Raw genomic sequence first — 23144 nt, 5'->3', positions numbered from 1 at the left:
GCAGTCAGGAGGAGGTTTCACAGACGACAGGTGGCTCTGACTTTTATGTATAGTTGACGGAGCATTTGTACTGTTACGACACTGTTCAACACTTCATTCTGCTTCACTCTTTAGCCAAACAACTGTGGATGTCTTCAAAATCTTTAGCAAAAGAGTCTTTCGCTAAAGATTTGAAGACATCCGCGTTCTTGTGACGCTTAAATACTACACTTCCTATGTAGGCGGAACAGAGTCCGGTTGTTTAGTTCACTTCAGAGGTCTCGGATTGATTTCACATCAACCCAAACGAACCGCACCAAGCGGCTAAACGCACCAGGGTTCGATTCAACTGGACTATACAAGGCTGGTGTGAATGTGACCTATACTGCTGATAATGACTTTTCATTGCTATCAAAAAGTTCTTCTTTACCTAACTGGAACAGGGACGTCTTATTTTTTAATGTTGTTTGGACTGCTTCCTGTCCTCTACACGTGCTCACTTTGCCTCTATTGCTTCAGACAGTGTCTCATCCTGGCAAATATTTTAAAACAAAGTTCCCCCAAGTTAATGAGCAACGAGTGCAGTATTCTAGAAATAGACATGTGTTGAGGGCATATGGAGTACATGTTAGTAAAACAAATATGTAATCTAATAGAAACGACACTCTTTTGGTTACCTCATTTTGAAATGATGTAATCTTGACCCTACAACTAAGGACTGGGTAATAAAAGAAAAAAAACATGTCAATTGTGTTGGAGCCAACTGTAAATCATTAACTTGTTGCAATATACTTCTGTATTTTATCTCAGGAGCTACTGTGAATGGGAAAAAGGTGGTGATGTATCCCGTTAAACTTCAAGTAAAATGACACTGAGGCCATTAATGTGGATTACATAACAATGTGTGTGCGTCCAATTAATACAGTATAAGAGGCAATGGACTACATCAGCTGGAGGAACGGCTGCAACACCTGCCTCGCCGAGTGTAGCAGTGCAGCAGCAAGCGGGGACACACACAGAGCCGACATACCGACCAGGAAGTTGAGCGCCATGCCCAGCAGCAGGATGGCGTGCAGATACCCATGGAAGAGCAGGCTTTGCCAGCTGCTGTGAGTCAACACCTGCCAGGGACTGTGTGGGTGCAGCAACCACAGCAGGCCCAGGAGCCAGCTCTGGTTCACCAGCTGAGTGTAGTAGATGTCAAAAATGGAGGCTTGGGCATCGGGGGAGTGGTGGCGCTCAGCCTCGGACACTTTAGCCAGCCACGTCAGAGACAGACTGTGGAGAATTATATCCAGAGGTGCATACATGTACTCCAGCAGATCCACACTTGGCAGTCCCTGTGAGGCTGCAGAAAGAAAGAGGAAGCTGATTAAAGGTATTGTATTTGGAATCGTTTCAACTCTGAATAACAATTTTACCTGTGATGAAGAAAGAAGTCCCACCCAGGATGGACATAAGTACAGAGATTTCCATAGATGGAGAAGATGACAGCTTCTGAGAGAAACTGAAGCCCATAGTTACCATGGGGAGCAGAGGCAGCATGAGGGGGAAGAGACCGGCATAGGAGCTGCCTGCTTTGGCCCACATGGAGAGCACAGCATGGGTGCTGCTGCAGATAGAGGGCACCAGCACCCTCTCACCCAGGGACCTGGAGTAAGGCTTCAGAGGCACCAGACCCAGGACATGGAGGAGATTTAGGAATAAGATAGAGATCAGAACCTGGGGAAGATAATGTGAATATAAAGAGTTAAAGTTTATATTAAAAAAAATACATTAAACACTCAAATATATGGGGTGGAAGTATTTTAGTAACACTGACATGAGGCTGCTGATTTAGGATTTTGAACAACAAACTTCACCAGTTCCTACAAGTCATTTACAAAATCATTGTTGAATGCATAAACAAATTGTTATGTTTAGGTTTTATGTTGATAGAATGCTGGAAAATTAATTGCAATCATATTAGATAAATATTTCTGTTTTGTTTCCATAACTTACCTATAGCTTGTTTTATGACCAAAATAAACACACAAATGAAGGACAAAGGTCTAGGAGGTGCGGACCCGAAATAGAACATTCCTATAAAACTGTCACTGACATAACTACACGCATAAGTACGCAATTAATCTTTAACCTCATTCACTGCTTTGTGCACTATGAACAGTGTTAACTTGTGTCATTCAGCCTTTACAGCCGTCCCCCACGCAGGTCTTTAATTCAGTTCTTGTAAATCACTTGCACATGTGACATAGTAAATCAAACCACTTCCTTTTTGTTAACCTAGTTTGATTTACAAACCTTGTCATATATATAATTAAAGGCAATACCCACATGACTTATTGACAGTCACTGGCAACAGTTTCAACCTTTGTATGCGGTGACATTGAAATCTCTGTCCTTTCTGGTCAGCCATTTGGTTGAACATCTATTAGGCCGGGTGATAATCAGCACTAAAGACCTTCTGTCACAACCATAGAGGTCACAACCCACCACTAACACTATCACACGCCTTCCTGTCCTCCAAACAAACAAAAACCCACACAGTCACCCACACACACTCATAGCAAAGACAAAGTTACATTGCCAACACCCTGCGCTTCATTGTACAGTTGTACAAATCTTAATGATTACAATTTTTTGAGAATTATTAATGAATTACACATAATTGATTTATAATTGTTTTATGATCATTTTGATAAAAAATAATGTTTTTTTAAATCAGCATTTTCTTTCATAGATGTACATACTTTACGTGCAAGTTTTAAATATATAAACATATAAGGTAACATTTATGTATTTTTAATAATGAATTAAATACACAGGTAGTCAATGGCAAACAAAGATGCGTGCATGTTTGATTGATTCAGATTAAAATGTGAATCATCATTAGAATGGAGCCAGGCAGCCTACCTGGGCGAGGGAGAGAGCCACTGCATAGGGGTAATGGTACTGAGGGACGAAGATGTCAAGCACAAAGTTTCGGAGCTTGTCTCCCAGGCCGTATATCACCAAGACCAGCAGGAAAAGTGTGGGAACCAAGGGCTTCAGAGCATGATTGGACAAAAGACTCTTCTTTGCAGAGGCACACCATCCCCTTCTCCACCTCCCTAAACTAAAAAAAGGATATTATTGTATGAATCATGCAATTACAAATACACAGTTGTGAATGTGTTTGGTAAGAATGGTATTTTTAGTTAAAATAACACAACCTTAAAAACTAAGCCATCTGTGGCAGTAGCTTATGTATGTGCCACTGCTCCTAATACTAGGATGGGTTAAATTAGTCTACATTTCACTGTGTGCTGTGTAAAGGTGTTCAAATGAAAACGCTTATTCAGGAAATCCTCCATTCACATTTACATAAAACCAAATTATGCTCAGATAATAAGTAAAGTTCCTTAACCACCTGGAGGAGGATGCTTTGTTTGACTAAATAATGATAATGTGTAATGCAAATAAAGTTCGGCTACATACACTGTTGGCTTTCTCATTTGCCTGATTCCCAGAATAACAGATGTAATCTTAACTTTTACCTAAATTACATGATGTCATTTTGTGCAAAGGTCACTTGCTGCTGGGATCTGAAGCCAGTGTGGGAAAAAGAGAAATTGACATAAATCCATCACTACAGACCAGAAAGGAAATCCATTTGGACTTCAAGCATTCTCAACTGTTATTGCTGTGCTGTTTACAGAGGAACTATTTTACATAATGTGTCTTAAATTCAAGACTGCCAGCAAAACAGCCCCTGACCTGTCTCTTATCTTGTTTGGTATGTTAACTGCAAGTGTGTTTTTCCATTCAATGTTTTTATTGCTTTTATTACTTAATAACATGTTTGTTTGTATTGATATGCGTTTCATTTTACTTCGCCAAACTGCGACACAATCTTCCATAAACTAAAGTTCATTATTAGTCAGGAAAATAAATAATAAAACCAGGTCCATATAATAAACAGAATTCTATAATTAAAGTGTTTAATTTCATAACAGAATATTTGAGGTTTATATCGATATTTACAATAATTCAAGAGCGTTAATATCTTGTTTTTGGTGTTATAAATCTGAATACATGGTTTTGTACTTTTTTATGTTACAGACCCACATATGGACATTTTCTTTGGCTATAATTATACCTTCGTAAAAATCATACAGCTATAATAGGCTATTAGCTTAGCATTTAGAGGGCAAAATACACTTTTAACATTGTGGACCTGTTTCGTAATGACGCAACAAAAAAAGACAAAAGCGCGACAGTATACAAATAAACTTTACTTACCATGTGAAATTCCTCTTAAAGCCGTATTCCATCTTTAAAATACACACATTTCCCCTCGGTGGCTAATCCTAGGCTATCACCAAATGATAATAACACCGTTTTAGTGTAACAGAAGTCTTTACGGATGTGTCTCCTGCTGCTGAACGATGCGTCTCTCTGATGTGCAGCGGACATTCACCTCTTCTCTGTCTTGGAGAATGGACTTTGGTCCTCACTTGTTTATTTTCCCATAATGAAAGAAGCAATCCTCCGTGGACACTTTTTTTTATATAATTAAAAGTCCGTTTCACCCAAGAAACACAGCAAAACTGTATGATCTTTGTTTGCTGACACATTTTATTACTAAATGTTTGATAGTGAGTCAGCAGCCTCCTGAGAGGAATGCGACCCACAAATGCACCTCAAATTGATAATACAATACATGTTTAAATATATTGATGCACGTTCTGCTAATGAGAGAAGCATGGCTCTCTGTTTCTTTCCAGCTTTGACACCTGTTTGTGACATTCCTGACACTTTTCCTCCCAGCTTTGTTCCCTCCCCCTCCTCTGTGTGGATCCATGAAGCTGCACAGATAATTATGGAGACCATGAGCCACATGGCGGTAGGACTGGAGCTAAGGTCAGCTTAAGTAAACAGAGTCCTGATGGTGGAGGTGCACTCTGGAGCAGTGAGCCAGCCTCTGATTGATCCAGAATACTATAGCAACAAACCTAGAACCCGCTTGACTCAAAGGCTCTGGGTGCCATTAGGTCTGGTTCAGTATTTTAAAACACTCTAACAATACCATGGAGAAAGTCACTGATCATATGTGTACATTTTACAAGTGAAATGGCATGCCACTAGTATGAGCTACATGTGTTTATTTATATTTTTCACCTTGGTTGTTAGCAATTCACTCTCTCAGGAGGGGGTAGTCATACTCTGTTTTACAGTTTTTTTCAATTGCTAAAACACGTTTTTTGAAAGACACAATTCACAAAACCACACACACAAAGTGCAAAACACCTCATATAGGCCTACTGCAAAATGAAGCACTGCACTCAGAACTACATAAATACTTACCAAAACCAAACTTTTGCACCAAATGGCACACACTTCATTTATAGTAAAATACTCTTTGTCCAACCAACTACATACTGTGGTGCTCAATCTAAAGCACACACATTTGTTATGGTGTTCTGTATGTAGAGAATTCTGCATATAAAGATTGTTCAAGTCTACAAAAATATGTGCAGGAACACAAATATACTGTTGTCATCTATTTTTTTCCAAAACAAATTGGTGCAACATTCATGCACAACACATAGTTACAGCTGTGTAAACAAAAATGATGCCTCTGTCAAATACAGGAAATGGAAAGGAAAACTTTGAGGAAAAAGAAATACAAAAAATATGTTTACAAAAAACAGAGGAAAGAAAAGTGCTGAGGCTGTATCTTGCCACCTAGCTGGGTCTGGCCCCTGCGTCTCATCCACATGCAGAAGAAGCATGCATCCATTGGCCTGACGGTCACAGTTTCAACCGTTATGCTGCAAGTAACTTTATTGCATTTGCTTAATTTTATTGAATATTCTTTAAGAAACTGTTTATTTTTTAAATTATTTTTTATGGCCAGACAGATTTTTTTAATATACAGCCCAAAATGTTCTACCAGGCAGTGGATTTTAACCCACATCTCATACAATTCTAGATATGGACTAGCTACTTTGAGCTAGCAGCTTAGGGACGATTGATTTGAAATCATTAGAACACATGACTTTTTTTTTGTCCCTCCGCTCCGAGGTAGGGGGTGTCCCCTTTCAACACATCCTCACTCCCAGGTCGGCCTTTGTTGACGTTATGTCAAGTCCCCTGTGTCGGCTTTTTCCAACGCAAGGGGGCGGCCCTTAGCGTACATTTGAAACTTTCCGGGATGTCCATAGGCTTCTATATAGCTCCCTAAACGTATGTTGTAGACGACTTGAAATCGCGATCTGCGGGTAGCATTCGCTCGCCCGGCAGCCACTCCCCCCTCAACAACGGGGGGCGTGTGGAGCATAGACTGTATGGTGTGGAGCCAGTTTTGTGCCTTAGATTGAAGGTTTATTGTAATAGTGGGGGTTCCAAATCCGGCAGCACCAACACCTGGTCTGCCACATGTGGAAGCCCCTCTTTAGTTTTTCACCTGCTGAACCCAGAGTAAAACGCTTTTGTGTGAACAAACTACAGGTGAACAGCAAACACCAGTGTGATTTTGGTGACAGTACGACTATCTAGGACAAAGTTATAGTGGGGGTTCCAAATCCGGCAGCACCAACACCTGGTCTGCTGAGCATGGGCTGTAGAGAAACCGTGCAGAACTCGCCTATTGACAACCAGGATTAGCCTTGTCGGAAAAAAATAACGTTAACAGCGTGAGAGAGGCACAGGAACAATAGCAATAATACATTTTATTTGAGGACACCTTTCAAAACATTCAATGTCACCTTACAATACACAAATAAATAAAATACGAGTGGCATTACAATACAAAAATGTGTTGCATATAAAACCACAGAGGAAAATTACATTCTAAGGAGCAATTCAAGTGAGTAAAGCCAGTTTTGAACTAATTATTTATTAGGCTATATTTGAAATAACACAGTGTCTGACTATATCATAATACAGAGTATGTGATATCATTACTTGTCATTTTCAAAAATAAGCAATGCAAGTTTATTTATATTGCACTGAACAACAAAGCAAGTCAATGTGATTTACCAAAGCAGTTAAAACATTGAGACATGGTGCAAACAAATGATCAAATATCTTTTCAAATGTAACAATTTCAAAAACATTCATTTAAAAAGCCAAGAGTTACAAATTAGGATGGTTTAAAAATAACTACAGTGTGGCACATCTAAATCTTCATAGAATAACTAAATCAGAATAGAGAACCAGATCATTTAAAACAACATGAGGTATGCATTGCGCAGTTTAATGCACCACATGACACATATGAAATCCTGTTGTAGCTGGAGGGGCGAAGAGGCTGTGACTAAAGGAAAGTGAAGAATAAGTGATGTGTTCAACCCCAATATTACACTTGCTCTATGAGTTAATTTATATTTATAGACATTACAGTTTTGTATTATAGTAAATAATGACCTGGAATGTGAACTGTTATGTATTCTGCATCAAGCCTTCTTTCTCATTGTCGTCTAAATACTTCGTAACCTTTGTATGGTAAAGTTAAAGAGTTAATTTGGGTGAAGCAGGTCTCCCATCAGGTCTCCCCTCCATTACCTGTCACAGCCAGCTACCATGTGGCCCTCTCGAGCTCTTAACCGTTACTGTGTCTCCAAGACTACCAGGTAAATTAAAGGCTAAAAGGGGGCTCAGTAACAATCACAACATGTGTGAATTCTGGGGGGCCTTGTGTGGTGACACCATGTGGGACCATAATTCACCTTGTTTATTGTGTTGCCACTCGGACCCTTTAGTGGGAACACCGGTTGCTTTAGCTGCCATTCTTACTAGCTTGTTATACATAGCAGTTCATGTACTAACCTCTTGGAGATTAATAGATAATAAAGATTGGAACTCCATTCTTGATACACCGCCTCCGACTCCCTTTCTTCGGCACTACACTGGTGACCCCGACGGCTTCGAGAAAGTTTCCGAAGTCTCAATGAACATGGCTAATTGCGATGTTTTCGTAAAGCTGCCGGAGTTTTGGGAGAATGCCGCGGCGGTGTGGTTTGCACATGTGGAGGCGCACTTCGCCTGCCGGCAGGTCCGTGACAGGGACCTGAAATACTACCATGTTGTAGCAGCGCTGGGAAGCTCCACATCGTCCAGGTTGGTTGGATTTATCACAGACCCCCACACCATGGCAAATATGAGGCGATTAAAGCCCTTCTCCTTAAGACATTTAGCTTATCTGCTAAGGAGAGGGCCCGCCAGATACTTGACATTCAAGGCCTAGGAGACAGCAAGCCATCTCAGCTAATGGAGAAAATGCTAAATCTGCTAGGGGGCGAAAACCCCCGGATTTTATTTACGGAGATTTTCCTGCGTCAAACCACAGCGTGGCGGGGGACCACTACGCACGGGGTCCTTTAGTTACAGTCTGTGGGGCCCTTTAGACCGTGAAACGTCCTACTACTAATTAGGACTAAGCAACTCGGCGTACATTTCCCGAACCTCCACTCTGTCCACGAGGACGTGACTTCGAGACCCGCTGCTCATACAGCAAGTCTCCATCTGTTTGTTGTTTGCCGTCCAGGGCGTCGTGGCTTTAGGTAGTCCGCGACACCTTGCAGACTCGCCGTAAGAACTCGGGTTTTCCGTTAGGCGTTCTTGAGTTTTTCAGGTTTGCCATAATAGTGAGCGACAGAACCCTGGTACAGTGCTCCAACGTAACATTGGACTACCATAGGTGCGTGGTCCGGGTGGAACCTATTTGTAGGTGGCACAATGGCCGGTCCTACGCGGCTTTTTCAGCGGAACTTACAAGTCCGTGGCCTATCGACAGTCCGCATCACCGCAGCAACTCGGCCACCATTAGGGCCGCTGCCCGCCCTTGGGCGGCAAGCCCAAACCCCATGCTGCACGTCGCCCCCTTCGGGTTCCTGACAGCCTCGCCGCCTGGTTACGGGTCCGCGAGGTACCAACGCTTGAGGCGGAGCGGGTCGCTCGGAATCTTTCCCAGTTGGGTGGTCCGGGACCGTATCTGTCGCCTCCGGGGGCCATCACTGCACCACCGAGGTGCGGTACGAATCACCATTTCGCGTCTCTTCCACCCGTCGCTGTCTAGAGCCTTGACCGGTTGTCAGACTCTTTGCCAGACGGGGCTGCGCTCCGGCTGTTCACACGTGTTACTCCCTTCTTTTGCAATTCCGTAAGTTGGTTTGCGGATAAGAGAATTACGACAGGAGGCTACGTGTTAAAAGTGTATCCCGGAGTGCGGCATGCACGCTTACCCCTGGCGGTATCGGCAGACCAGTTGGCGCCAGGCACGGGTTGTACCCGCCTAAAGAGGGAGCTGCGCTTGATGCGAGGTAAACTCGCGGCGACGAGTGTGGTCTTTTGTCCGGGGGCTTTGACCGCGCGACAGCCCGACCTGCTTCTCCTCGGACGGGACACGGCGGCGCTGCGAGTCCCGGGTATGACTACGTGCCGGGGAGCAAGGGCCCCATAACATCGATTTGCCTCCCCTACGTAAAGAATCGGTAAACAGGCTTTCACGCACCATTTTCGATAGAGAAGGAGGCCAGCATCCGGGATGCGGACCGAGCTTACTGACGACCCAGCCGATGGCGGTACGAAGAACGGACGTCTACCCAGTGACTCGCAGCACGCCGATTGCCAGAGACGTGGGCCCCCGACAACACATCGGTCCTTTTTTACTAGGCGAAGTAAGTCGGAGGTATGTCCGCACACAAACCGGTCGCGGCAATACATGGGGNCCATTTGGTGTAGAGTAATAAAACATGTTTAAGCTAATTTCTCCACAATGTTTGTAGCCATTTAGTACCCGCACATGAAAGAATAAGAACAGAGGTATAGTTGAACAGTAATCATGTAGCACATATATTTTTACTGCAATGAAAACACACCTATTTGCCCCAAGCATGTGTCACGCACCCACTTCTTTTATGAGGGAAACATTCCAGAGTCTTGGAGCTATCCCCAAATTAGGATGTCCCCTGCTCCCATCCTTCTCTAAACACAAAGACTTCACCTCAATATATTGGGGAGGGAAAATCTACTTTGTCCCTTCAAATTTAACACACATGAATATATATAAGGTGACATTAAAATGAATATACCAGATTTAACTTTCCTGCCATAACCCGTTACTTTAATAATTCAAATAATCCTTCACATCGCACCAGGTACAACGACATTTAAAAATAGTGCCTTTTTTCTTCTTCTTTGTACTTTGTGTGTTGAATGCTTTTACAGCCTACTCAGGTAGACCTTTTGCAATTAATATAAACAAATCTATTGTCTGGTTGACATACTTTCATGTAGAATAAATACATTTTGAAATACTGTATATTATCAGGCAACAGTGTTTCTGTTTTTCATCTCTTCTGTTGCATAGATCCATATTTTCAATACAATATGATAAAAACTGTTATCCTGTTTCCTTCCTATTTTGAAGCAGTGTTAATGTTGACAGCTGATTTTGATGTAGTCTTAGTCTTTAGTCGAAAATGATTATTAGTTTTAGTCACATTTTAGTCATTCCTATCTTTCGTAGTTGTAGTCTAGTTTTAGTCGACAAAAACTCCAAACGTTTTAGTCAACTTTTAGTCAAAATGTTTTCTCTCTTTAAACTAATTCAGAATCAGAATCAATGCGACAGCATCAAGTGTTGAAATTCGTAAAGTAACATTTCATTCTCTTAACACTAATATAGAGGGATGGGTATCGCTAAGGTTTTTAACGGTACTACTACTCTTATCGAAACTGCTTATCGATCCGGTACTTTAATGGTATTCTTGTAGGTACTTTTTGTTATTTTTTAAAGGGAAAAACTTAAATAATTGTTAACTGAATTAACATTGATTTATTTACATGAAAAATAAATAAATAAAATATGTATAATTGTTATTATATTGTACTGTACTTGAGTAAAATGTTGAGGTACTTGTACTTTACATTTAAATGTTTTGCTACTTAGTACTTCTACTCCACTACAGTTCAGAGGTAAATGATGTACTTTTACTCCACTACATGTATTTAGTCCCTTTAGTTACTATACAGATCTGGATGAAAGATGTGAAATATAACCAAGTGTTAAATCAGACTTTAGTTCCACTTGGAGTAAATTCACAAGCTACCCATACAAAGTCATTCAAACTAGCTGCACCTTTACCAGCTTTGAGAACATTTTCATAATCAATCATTATAAAACATATCATATATATTATTCTGAAATGGACCAATCTGCACAATGACTACTTTTATTGTCGCTACTTTTATACTTTTACTTGAGGAACATTTTGTGGGAAATATGCTGCATTTTGAATGTCCGATGGTCCACCATTAACTTCAGTCCCGTCTCGTCAACGAAAACTAAATACATTTCGTCATAGTTTTCGTTATCAAGAATCTATGTTTAGCTCGTCATCGTCTGGTCTTAGTCATGTAAAAAAGGTCGTTGACGAACATTTTTCGTCATAGTTTTCGTTGACGAAATTAACACTGGTGTGAACGTACATTTTCGGAACTATATCGGAACTACACTGGGAAAAGTACTCCAGTGTGAAAGCGCCTATTGTAACACATAATCACTGATGTTCCGCTGTAACGGTGGTGGACTCATCAGAACATAGTGGGTGAGCTGACCAATCAGAGCACAGTGAGGGGAGGGGGGTGCAGGAGCTCCAAAAAGCCGTTTAGGACAGAGAGGGAATACACATACTATACAGAGATGCTGAGAAACCAATGTGAGTTTGGAAAATTACACAATTTAAATCTATAGACCTCAACAATGGAATTATGATCAGTAGAAATGGCCATGACATGGGACCTTTAATGTTATTACAATTATTTTTATGTTTTACAAGTATGGACACTATTTGGAGACTTACTGCTCAGATATTGGCTTTAAAAGAGATGTTCAAAACTATTGACTGAACTCTTCTTGGTCTCAGATAACATTAGGGATTGTTCCCATTATATATACACTTAATATTTCTAAGATGTATTTCTTTCTCAAATGTTGCGCATATGGGGACTAGTGAGGAAGAAATTCAGTTGTAGTGTTTCAAATGTTAGCAGTAACTGAGCCAGGCCTGCTTTGACACCTCTCCCGGGCTACTGTATGCAGCAGCAGAAACATGAAAGCGCGTCTCCACCTCTGCAGGAGCCAGCTGTTCCTCCCGCCGCTGGTTTCAGTCGCGGCGGAGAAATGTATGAGCTCAGGAGGGTTCTCACAGACTTGGCGGCGCCAGGTCTTCACACTCACAGGATATGTAAAGACTTCCATAACGAGCCATTAAGCCCTAATCATCGGGATCGATCAGGCGTTAACAATGGCCTCTACATATGCAAATGGTAGGCGAGGGCCGGGGCCCTATAAAAGCTGCCTCTGGCCAGGAGCTGGCATCACACTCTCCCTTTGACATTCGGTGGATTAACAGGTCACTGAGCAGCAACATGGTGAAATACTTTTCAGTGGACTGGCTGGCCCAGAGCCACGAACACACCGCGGTGACGGAGGATGCTGCCTCGGCCTGCAGACCTCACATCCCCTGCATGGTACAGCCCTGCCCGCCGACTTTTGGCAAGGGTTACCTGCAGCCAAAACCCAGGGCCACTAAGCCCGTTGAATCAGTAGAGAGCAGCGGGCACGACGCCAACCTGTGCTTACCTTTCCATCCAACAAGTTGCACCTCACCAAGTAAGTTCACTACTCATGGGAGCCTGCATTTCTTTGATTTAAAAGAAAATGTGTCAAGCTTAGCGCACTAGAATGGTGTATAACCAGCTGTTCCTTCCTTCAGTTTCAGATACCAGTGGGTATTCCTCCGGGTATGAGAGCGAGGCGGCTTCCTCTGAGTGTCTCTCTGTGGATGATGGCAGCGATGCGGAGAAAGACGCAGCGCAGCGCCGAGTGCGCACCAAATTCACCCTCGAGCAGATCAACAAACTGGAGAAAATCTTCAACCAGCACAAATACCTTGATGCTGGAGAGAGGGTGAAAACAGCACAGAAGCTCAACCTCACAGAAACTCAGGTAAGAAGAGAAACCAACAATAACACCAAAATAATGCCATGTTCCTTATTTGTTTCCTTTATTGTTTTTTGTTTAGAGACTAACTGTATCCTTGCCTTCTCTTAGGTACGAACCTGGTTTCAGAACAGGAGAATGAAGCTCAAGCGGGAGGTGCAGGACTACCTCGCTCCCCAAATCTCCCCGGTGATGTTCCAGCGTCTGCCCCCGGTTCAGTACCACAGCATGGCCGGACAGCGACCCCACTTCCCGGCCACCGGCCCGGCCTTCTACCCGCTCACGGTCCCGCGGCTGGTCCTCCAGCAGCAGATGCGCCCTCCTCACGTCATGATCCACAACCCTCATTACTACTGAAGAATTTACAACCAGAGACTTTTCCAATCGAAACACTTACAATCCCGTGCAATCCAGAGTATTTGATGTGTAATTTTTATTATTATTATGTTATATCAAAGTTGTATATAATTTACATAAAAAGTATATTTATCATTGAATTAAAAAAAGTGTATCTTCTAATCCCTGGATCTGACTTTCTGTGCTTTGCATACATAACAAGAACAAATGTGGAGATAAAGCTGATGATATTATCTTTATTGCAGGATTAGTTCTCCATGAATAGATCATCCTGCATTTCGTCTTAAAGGTTGGAAGAAAGGGATCTGATAAAAATCGGAGTTGTCCATTAAAGCTATCACAACTCATTGTAAGGATCTCTCAGTATATCAAAGCCCAGTCAAATAAATCATTATCAATGAAATCACTAGAGTTCACATTAAATTGTCCTTGCGCGTCCCATACAGACATTGCGGTACCCCCCCCCCCCCACCTGTCAACAAAGGTTGACCAAATGCTCTCCTCAATGCGCCTTGTTTGTCCCAATATCTGCACTTCAGACGCCAGCTAACGGGAGATCATAGTCAACAATTAGTCCCAATTAAGCTGTTCATTGGTGAGTTTACACTTACAGCAGGGACCCCCACCCACCCTTCGGCCTGGCTCCATTGAGTCTGGGTCTTTGTGTGGCACATAATCTCATTTGTGGTTTGAAGTCTGAGGCCTGGGATTAGAACTTGATTGTGTGATGAGGTTTGGAGACACTAGAGATAATAAAGGTAATATTCATGTGTATTTACACTCAGTGGCTGAAGGGCCATTGTCCCCCTTTTTACAGTCCAATCACATCCTGGGTGACCCATTTATTGCCAAGGAATTTGCTTTGGTGGATAATACTGCTACAACAAGGAAGGAACTAAGTTGTACAATATACAAATATTTAAAAAGTTCGAAGTTAATTTAAATGTGTATGTCTACTTTACCCATACTCACACTTTATACTGCATACATCATGTTTCTTTAATAGCAGGTAAGTTCATTATAATGTAGTTGCTCTACGTTGATAGTGCACACTGTAAAGCTATCGATAATAATATAATAATAATAATAATAATAATGCATTTACTGTTTGCAAAGCGAAGCTAGTCTATGAACAATTTCCCAATTTGGGATCAGTAAAGTATATCTTATCTTTTAATTTGCTTAAGTGTATACTGGTGCATTGACATAGTAAAAAGAATGAGAACATATAAATATGTTAAAGAATAAATGATAAGCAATACACCAAAAAAGAAATAAAAATATGTGGAGTAAATCAGATTTTAAACGGGCAAGATAGCAGCAAATACTAAAGTTTAAAAAAAATTCTCTGAATAACAAAATATGTTTAAAAGGGGAAGTTTAATTCTGCAGATAAGTGCACCATTTTGGTCTAATATAGTGCATATTCACTCATTATTTACATTGCCTATTAAATACAGGTAATGTTTCTGCTGTTAATATGTATTTATCCTCCAGAGACCCACCCATTCATTGTTGTCCTCTGTGGAGGACATTTGGTTTTGGTCCATTACTTTGAGGTTATACATGCCACAGCATTAAGTCCAATTGTTCTCCACAGAGGACATGAGCTTTTCAGACATTTCACATATGTGGGGGTGTGGCTTTGAAAAAGATAATATCATTGGATTTCAAAATGGCGTCCATCAACACAAGCACTATTTATAGAAAGACAAATGGTAAGTTTGTAATTTTGTAATTACCAGTGTTGTGAGGTCAATATTTTTAAGTAATTATAGTAAGGGAACATCTTAGGAGTTAGTGTAGGGAGTTTTCAGAGCAGTGTAATAATTATTTGACCCAAAACTAAATGTTTTTATGAATGTCCTCTGAGTGAGGAGGACATTCAGATTTGCTCACTTTTTATTTCCCTCCATTTTACACAACACAAATGGAGTCCACTATGGGCCAAAACTAACACGTAGGTTTCTGTAGGGTTCATGGCAGACGGATGCAGTGGGAAGACATACATCAAGTGCCTCAAGTGTCAGATGTATCTCTGCATTTCAAAAAAGGATGGAGTACTACAAATGAGGACTCATTTATTGCATTGAGATGTTGTGCTCTAATGTTGTCTAAATGTACTTGTATGTTAATGTTGTTTGTATGCTTCACATAACACCTGATGTTCTCTACAGATGACACAAAATAAAACAAAAATAAAAAAATATATTTTTAGTTTTTGTTAGTCGTTATGTTAATAACACCTTGTGTGATCTAAAAAAAAAAGGACATTTGAAACCTTTTTCTTTCTGGGTCTCAGGAGCAACTGTTTTTTCTATTTTATTTTAAAGGTTTAATTTGAAACCATGTACAATGCATTACATACTGCTTTAACAAAAACATTCCCCCAAATCCCAGAACAAGCTGAGGAGTGTGCATGGTTCACATTCTGGAATATGAGGAGGGTTTTAGGATGTGTCTTTGGGATGAGGGTCATAGTCTGACATATTGCATTGATGCAGTTTTGCTGTAAATGATTGATTTGATAACAATATAATCCTCATCGTTCTCACAGGGTACCTGATGTGTGGGGGCTGAAGGGGCCCCGGGGCCTTTCAGCAAATGTGTCATTGTCAACAGGTCAACACAGATCAAACGGAACCGTCTCACTTTCTGATGCAGTCACACATAACAAAAGCTTCATCACCATCCTGCTTCTCCTCAGACAGACAGCTGTCTGCGGCTGGGAGACTCATCACTGATTGGACAGCCAGCATGTCAATCACACACAGATGTGGACAGCAATATAGAGGTACCTGATGCATTTAGATTATAGGCATTAGTAAATATTACTAATGCTTTTTATTATCATAAGACATTTAAAAATGATTAATGACTTCAAGACTCATAATACTTTATTGATTTTAAGGATAAGGCTCGGTCTATATGTCATTTCTTGGTTACTACGGCTGATAAGACATGTTATGCAACAGGGAATATTTGAAAGTCTGAGTGTGATTGGCCAATGGCACAGCAGGACTGAAAGCCCACATGAAAGAGGTCTTACATCGGGCTACAATCTGGTATTTTAGTTAACAGCCCTGTATAGCGGATATCACCCGGCCTTACTTCAAGCAGAGATCATTTCTGTCAGGTAACTGATACTCAGACTCAGTGGCGCCGGAGCCAGCCAAGGAGGTGCGAAATCCCACAGCCCGGCCTCCATTAACCCCAATTACACCCACCATCAAGTTCCTATCGTTCCGCTGAGAGGCCTTTGCAGATGCAAATAAATACGTGTGCCCCTTCTTTCAGTGAGTGACACAAGAGGCATCAACACAAACACACCGTGAGACCACAACATGGAAAACTTCTCTGTGCAATGGCTCTCCAAAGGTTATTATGAGGATGCGGCGCTCAATTCAAAAGTCCGGAGCGAAATTGTGCAATTTACGAAGAAGCAGTGTTCCCCGACTTCTCCCAACAGTCAGACGCTGATCGACTGTGCACCGACATGTCTTTGTGTTTCGGTTGACTTCGGCTGAGTCATTGAAGCTCCCTGTCCTTCCTACAGCTGACAGTTGCGGGTGCACTTCGGGTGACAGCGAGGGGGAAGCCGCCCAGCAGCTGAGGTGAGGGCCAAGTTCAGCAGATCAAAAGTATGGTCCCATGTGAAGGAACTTCAAAGTACAATCTGTGGCTCCTGGTGTGTTTTTGTCAGAAATAGTCAATCAATCATAACCAGTCACTCTGGTATAAATAACACAGGGCAGAAACAATTACATGTCCAGCATTACATATATTGTTTATGTATTGTATTGGCACACAAACAGCCCATTGCAGAATAATACACATTTATTGAATATTATAAATAGCTTTATCACTTTATTGTGCAGCTTTCTCTTGTGATTTTCACGTATTACCTATAATAAGACATCAACTAATGCAATTAAATAAATTCTCTTTGAAATGTTATAGTAGTGAAGTAAAGTTAATACAATGGATATCCTCTATAAAGTGTAGTGTATGTGGGAAGTTATTAAGTATATCAACAGTAGTAAATGTTTTACTTTTTAGTTACTGTACTTTATTTGAGTCTTTCAATGTAATATATATTACTATAATAACATACTTTGTGCTTTTACTCCACTGCAATTTGGAAGAAAATATGCTTTTTGCTCATCACATTTATTCAACAAGATGTGTTATTAGTTACTTTGCAGGTATTTTGCATTTGTATTGAAATTAATGAATGATGAATATTATGTGATACAATCCCTGGGAGTATGATATATAAATAACATATGATGCCAAGGTTTTACTTACAGATTAATTATATACACTGTGGTATTATAATGTTTACTTTATAAACATATCTGAGTACTTCTTCCACCACTGCTGAATGTAGTTCTGTATACTTGATTTTTTGAGTGTCCTCCTGATTGTCTTATTCGCTATTATTACAATGATCATATTTATTCCCCAGGTGAAAACCTAGTTCCAGAACAGGCGGGTGAAGCTGAAGCGGGAGGTCGAGGACCTGCTCCGGGACTCATGTCTGTCCCGGCCGGAAAAACGATAGACGCGTCCCGGCCGCCCTGTCGTTCAGCACCCGGCTCTGCGTGGACAGCTCCCGGCAGTCATCATGCCTCCACACTGCTGAGCTCTGCCCCCTCCCGAGACAAATTAAAATGATTCCCTAAAGTGTTGTCTATAGATATGTTTACATTGCTCTCAAAGAGGGGTTCAAAATGGTCAATAGCTTTATAGTGTTCGAACCAAAGCACTACAGTCGATTTCTCTTGTGTATGACATTGTGTATTCATTTCCTGTGAATATTCTATGTGCTATATCACAATAAGAGTTAAACCAATATTTGTTATTATTTGTAATCGTTTCACAACTCTGTTATTCCTCAACAGCAACTTTTAAAATGATATTAGACTGAAGGTCAAAAACATGAATATATCACTTTTTCTGTAACGTTAATACTTTTTTAATGCATGCTTCTTCATAACATTAAGCTGTCTGTGGCTCTTTTTCTGCTGTAACAACGCAAATGTCCCCTCTGTGGGACTAATAAAGGTATTCTGATTCTGATAAAAAATTACAAATAAAACACGCATAGGAAATTATTTTGAGTTATGATATTTAAAGAATAGCCTGGTGTTTAGATTGGGATCTGATTTGATCTGTCTTCATCCGAAATGAGCTAAATAATGTGAAAACAACAATGTGTGGCCCGATAGTCAAAGCCCTTACTGAACCATCAGATCTGCTGTGTCACCATCTGTTGCTGCAATGCTGTTACCTGTTACAACACATGGTGCACTGTTCCTGTTTCTCCATGTTCTGCTTTCTCTGTTCTCTTTCCTTTGAAGGGGTTCCATAGTGGCTGCAGAGAATCATAAGCAAGGAGAGGATAACGCTTATCACATTATCAGTGATGCAGGAATATCCTGAAAAGCACTATATCACACTGAACATAAGACTAATGTAAAAGTTAATACGTGACATTTGCACAATGTACTTATATATTAAAACAATATTATTCAGAACATCGAAAATAAGTAAAAACTCAATGAAATTAAAAACAAATACAAATGTGAACAGATGGCAATTAATTGTCTCTTATAACTGATTAATTGTCTAATTTTCCAGCTGTTGTTAACCTGCCTAACTATTTTATAAATGAAACAATCTGAATTATAAAAGAACCTAGTAACTCAAGCTTTACGGTATAAATAGTGGAGTAAAAATGACATTATATCTCTTTGAAGTTTTGTGGAGCAGTGGCATGAAAAAAAATACCCAATTGAAAGTACCTCAACTTTGGAATACAATACTTGAGTATATGTACTCAGCAACACTCCAACACTTCACATTATAGACTCATATGAGGGGAGATGATCAGTTGTGGGCGTCTGCAGCCTGTCTCTTCTCTCCTGAAGCCGCTGCAGAGGCGCGCTCCCCGGCAGGTATTCCCCTGGGCACGGCTCCGGGCTGTGATGGCTCTCTCTGCCTGTATATTAGCATCTTCAAAGTGACATCAAAGCCGAGTTAACTGCTAGATCATTGGGATCCATTGAGCTCTGTTGTCTCCCGATGGAACAGTTCACACCGAGAGCAGTGGTGAGAGTCTGTGGGGGCCCTAGGCAAAATTCACTGGGGGCCCCTCGAACCAGCTTTCATCACCATCAGTGGTGCCCCAACACACTCTGTCGTCGTCCCCCGATTTCATTTGTCCAGGACGGCGCAAAACGAGAAGCATTCGGACCCAAGTACTGAAGGAATGAGGTATTTGCTGTCTACAATGACAGAGAAGAGACTATCAGGTTGGCTGTACTCAGCATTGAATCAAAACGCACTAAAGCTTTGGATCTTAATCAGTTTGTGAGGCGTTTTGCTGAGGAAAATGGTAATCGCCGCATTCAGCTGTAATAGACATGTGAACTTGATGCTCTGCTCACGGATGAGCATACACAACTGTTAAGATGATGACCTTACGTGTGTAAATATATTTTTTTCTTTGTGGGGGTCTGCCCCAAAAAAACAGTTTTAAGTCCTGAGAAAGTCAAATAAGACGGTGTGTAAAACTTCACTGCCCAGCCAAAAAAAGTAACCACTTTGATTTAACTAGGCCAGTAGGTAAGGGCACTTCCCTGGATAATAACTGAAGTATAAAATAATGCATGACTGAAGTGATGGAGACCATGTTTGAAGGCAAACAAAAAGAGGAAAGAACAGGTCAAATCAAGCAAATCCCCCTCCCAGATTCCACAGCAACCAGAAGAACATACATAATAGCTGGTGATTTGATTAATCAGCTTTGTGATGGGATAAAAAATGTACAGTGCATTTCCTTAGCTGTGGATGAGTCCACTGACACCACTGACAATGCACAGTTCCTGGTGTTTGTGAGTTTTTATGATGAGGCAAAGGGGGAGTTTGTTGAAGATGTGTTGGGCCTGACGAACCTCAGTGGACACAGCTTCACTGGCTTCCAGTAACTGCTAGAATCCACTTCAAGACACTGGTACCATGATGTGAATGGCCCTTCCTACATCCAGGACAATGTTAAACCATACACCCCAGCACTTGCACTCCGCTCTGCATCGGCCAAACGGCTCGCTGCACCAGCACTGCGAGGGGGACCCAAGTTCCCATCAGCAAAAACACGTCGGTGAAGTGGCATGACCGGCAAAGATCGGCAGATAAGATGAAGAATGGATCAGCTCCTTCCTACATCCAGGACATGGTTAAATCATACGCTCTAGGGTGAGCACTTCTCTCTGCATTGGCCGATCACCTCATCACTCACTCACTCACTCACTCACTGTGAGTTGAGTTGGAGCCAGGTACCTCTCAACTAAAACACACCTGTTTACTATCCTCTCTCCATTGATATCAGGACAGCAGTTGGTCTAAACTAGGGCTGTCAAGTTAACGCGTTAATAACGGCACTCATTTTTTTAACGCGATTAACGCATGTGTATTTTTTGTCCTCGGCCGCCCCATAGTTTCAGAGAGTATCGAGTTTAAAATACCATCTACAAGCTGATGCTGACAGCCCCGCTCCTGCCGTCTGCTTGCGGCAGACCACACTTCCACGCTCACCGGCAGGCCCTGACTGGCCATCAGGAGGACCAGTAGGGTGTGTGTATGTGTGGCGCGAGCGAGCGAGAGAGAGACCTTACGTGTATTGTTGTTCTTAGCATCTGGTGCTAGCTAGCTAGCTGCGCTAACGGATATAAGGAGCTGTTTCAATGAAAACAGAGGAGCGACATTTCGCCGACAACTGCGCCGAGCACTTGACTTTATGCAGGTAGCCAGACAGTGGGACATTGTACGAAAATACAGCACACTCAGCACGGATAGTGCGCGCAACATNGATTACTTTAACCAAGTACATCAAAGAAGCCTTGAGTGGATTGCCTTTTCCTCCCCGAGCTTTTAAAGCAGATACATACATATCAAGACTGTTATGTAATGCAGGAGCGTCTTACCCTGTTGGAGCTCCAGGATGATGTCTCCTGGGACGGAGCCTCCTCTCTGCCTTTATCCCCCGCAGCGGACCTTGAACATGTCTGAGCAGGGACCACAGCCTAGCTGTTGTAGCCTCTCCAGCCACTCGTCCTCCCTCTTTGAGTTTTCGGAAAAGGCCATGCGTGACACACCTTTGGGTGGACTCATGAGAAACCAACAGCGTATATTCTTGCCGTGTGTGTGGGTGCTGTGTGTGTGTGCTGTGTGTGGGTGTGTGTGTGTGTGTGTTGGTTGTGTGGTGTGGTGTGTGGTTGTGTGTGTGCTTGTTGCTGGTGTGTGTGTTGGCTGTGTGTGGTGTGTGTGCGTGTGTGTGGAAAGTCATTGTGTGCCGTGCCAACAGTAAACTTGTTACTGTTATCGTGTGTGTGGACCTGGAAGAGGCTCAGGACGGAGCGTTCCTGCCGCTGGAGACGTTCCTTATCTGCTCAGGGGCTTCACTGCACTCAAGGTCTCTGGACAAGGACTCTCAGGGTGTGCTGAAGGGACACACACACACACACACACAAACACACACACACACACACACACACACACACACACACACACACACACACACACACACACACACACACACATAGACTGTCGGTGTAGTGGAGGGAGTTCTGTGGCATGTCAAGGCCGGTGTGCATCCAGGTGGAGATGAAAGTTTCGCAGCGTTCAGAGCAGCGTTCATATATCACAGAGTTTAGGAAAGGAAGACGTATATTCAAATATCCTGTCGGCGGTTAGAAGGTTATTTCATACGGCATCTCAGATCATTCAGAAGTTATTGGAACAAAATACCACAAACATAGAGCACATTACTCAGGTTGTAGCTCTACACATATACAAATAATGATACTTGTATATGGCTGATTCTCAAGTGTTTTCTTGCATCACAGCTGCTTTGTTTGCAACATCAACAGGGATAAATATTTAGACAGTATACAAGTAAACAGACATTTATCATGGTGGAGCAGGTTTGACTTTAAAGCACTGATCAAACAAATGTAGCATTGCAATACAGTTGTCATCACAATTCAGATCTCTGCTGCTAGGCTTTCAAAACAAGTCGAAGTAGAGCACATAACACTCGTGTTAGCTATCCTTTAGAACCCATTTCCAAATAAAATCACAAGGGATTAGCATCTACTACCAAGGTCCTCAATGGCAGGCTTTCTGAACATTTTAAGAGGCCCAGAGACTATTAGAAAGGCAAACTCAGGAAATGTTTTAAAGATAGCTGAAACATTGGTTACTTAGCAAACCCCCATCTTTTAAATACAAATAAAACATATCATATTCCTTTTGTTAAGCTGGGTTCTGTGTATGAAATGTGCTGTACAAGAACATATTTATTTTTCATTTGTATAACCTTCAGCCTGTGAAACATGCAACATGAGGAGTTACATCAAACATTTACAAACAGTTTTATGTCTCAAGTTGTTGTTGTTGTTTTGTTCAGCATGTTTTAATTTTTTATTATTGTTAAATCATATATGAACCTAACAGAGATACACTGCACCAACTCATGTTACCGTATGTACAGAAAACCGTACTGTGATAATAACTCAAGCTGCTATTCAGGGCGTAAATATACAAACAGGAATATAGCTATGGGTCAAAGGTTAAATTCCTCTTATATAAAGCCAGACATCTGTACATGCAACGTTTAGATTCAGATTGAAAATTATTATGAGAACATATATCACACTGTGCAAAGCTGCAATAACTGTAACATTATTCAAATGTGCACTAACCTTTTTATCATAACGCACAAGCCATTTCATTTTCAATATTTTGGTCATAT

General features: G+C 41.5%; 2 protein-coding genes across 2 annotated transcripts; one reads left to right on the top strand and one right to left on the bottom strand.

The window, feature by feature from the left end:
* Positions 1 to 167: 167 nt before the first annotated feature.
* Positions 168 to 4292, bottom strand: LOC104964725 (uncharacterized). The gene is made up of 4 exons (XM_010793580.1): positions 4261 to 4292; positions 2893 to 3094; positions 1401 to 1701; positions 168 to 1327 (listed from the first exon to the last, which is right to left on the bottom strand). Exons 1-4 carry the CDS (start codon positions 4290 to 4292, stop codon positions 921 to 923), a joined length of 942 nt encoding a protein of 313 aa, XP_010791882.1. The 3' UTR covers positions 168 to 920.
* An 8104-nt stretch (positions 4293 to 12396) lies between these two features.
* Positions 12397 to 13327, top strand: LOC104964714 (homeobox protein pv.1-like). The gene is made up of 3 exons (XM_010793570.1): positions 12397 to 12640; positions 12744 to 12976; positions 13082 to 13327. Exons 1-3 carry the CDS (start codon positions 12397 to 12399, stop codon positions 13325 to 13327), a joined length of 723 nt encoding a protein of 240 aa, XP_010791872.1.
* The last annotated feature ends 9817 nt before the right edge of the window (positions 13328 to 23144 follow it).

This window comes from Notothenia coriiceps, unplaced genomic scaffold, assembly GCF_000735185.1.
Source record: "Notothenia coriiceps isolate Sejong01 unplaced genomic scaffold, NC01 NC01_scaffold00001922, whole genome shotgun sequence".
In the NCBI taxonomy this organism is placed as follows: Eukaryota; Metazoa; Chordata; class Actinopteri; order Perciformes; family Nototheniidae; genus Notothenia; species Notothenia coriiceps.
This window is presented reverse-complemented; position numbering and strand designations above follow the sequence as displayed.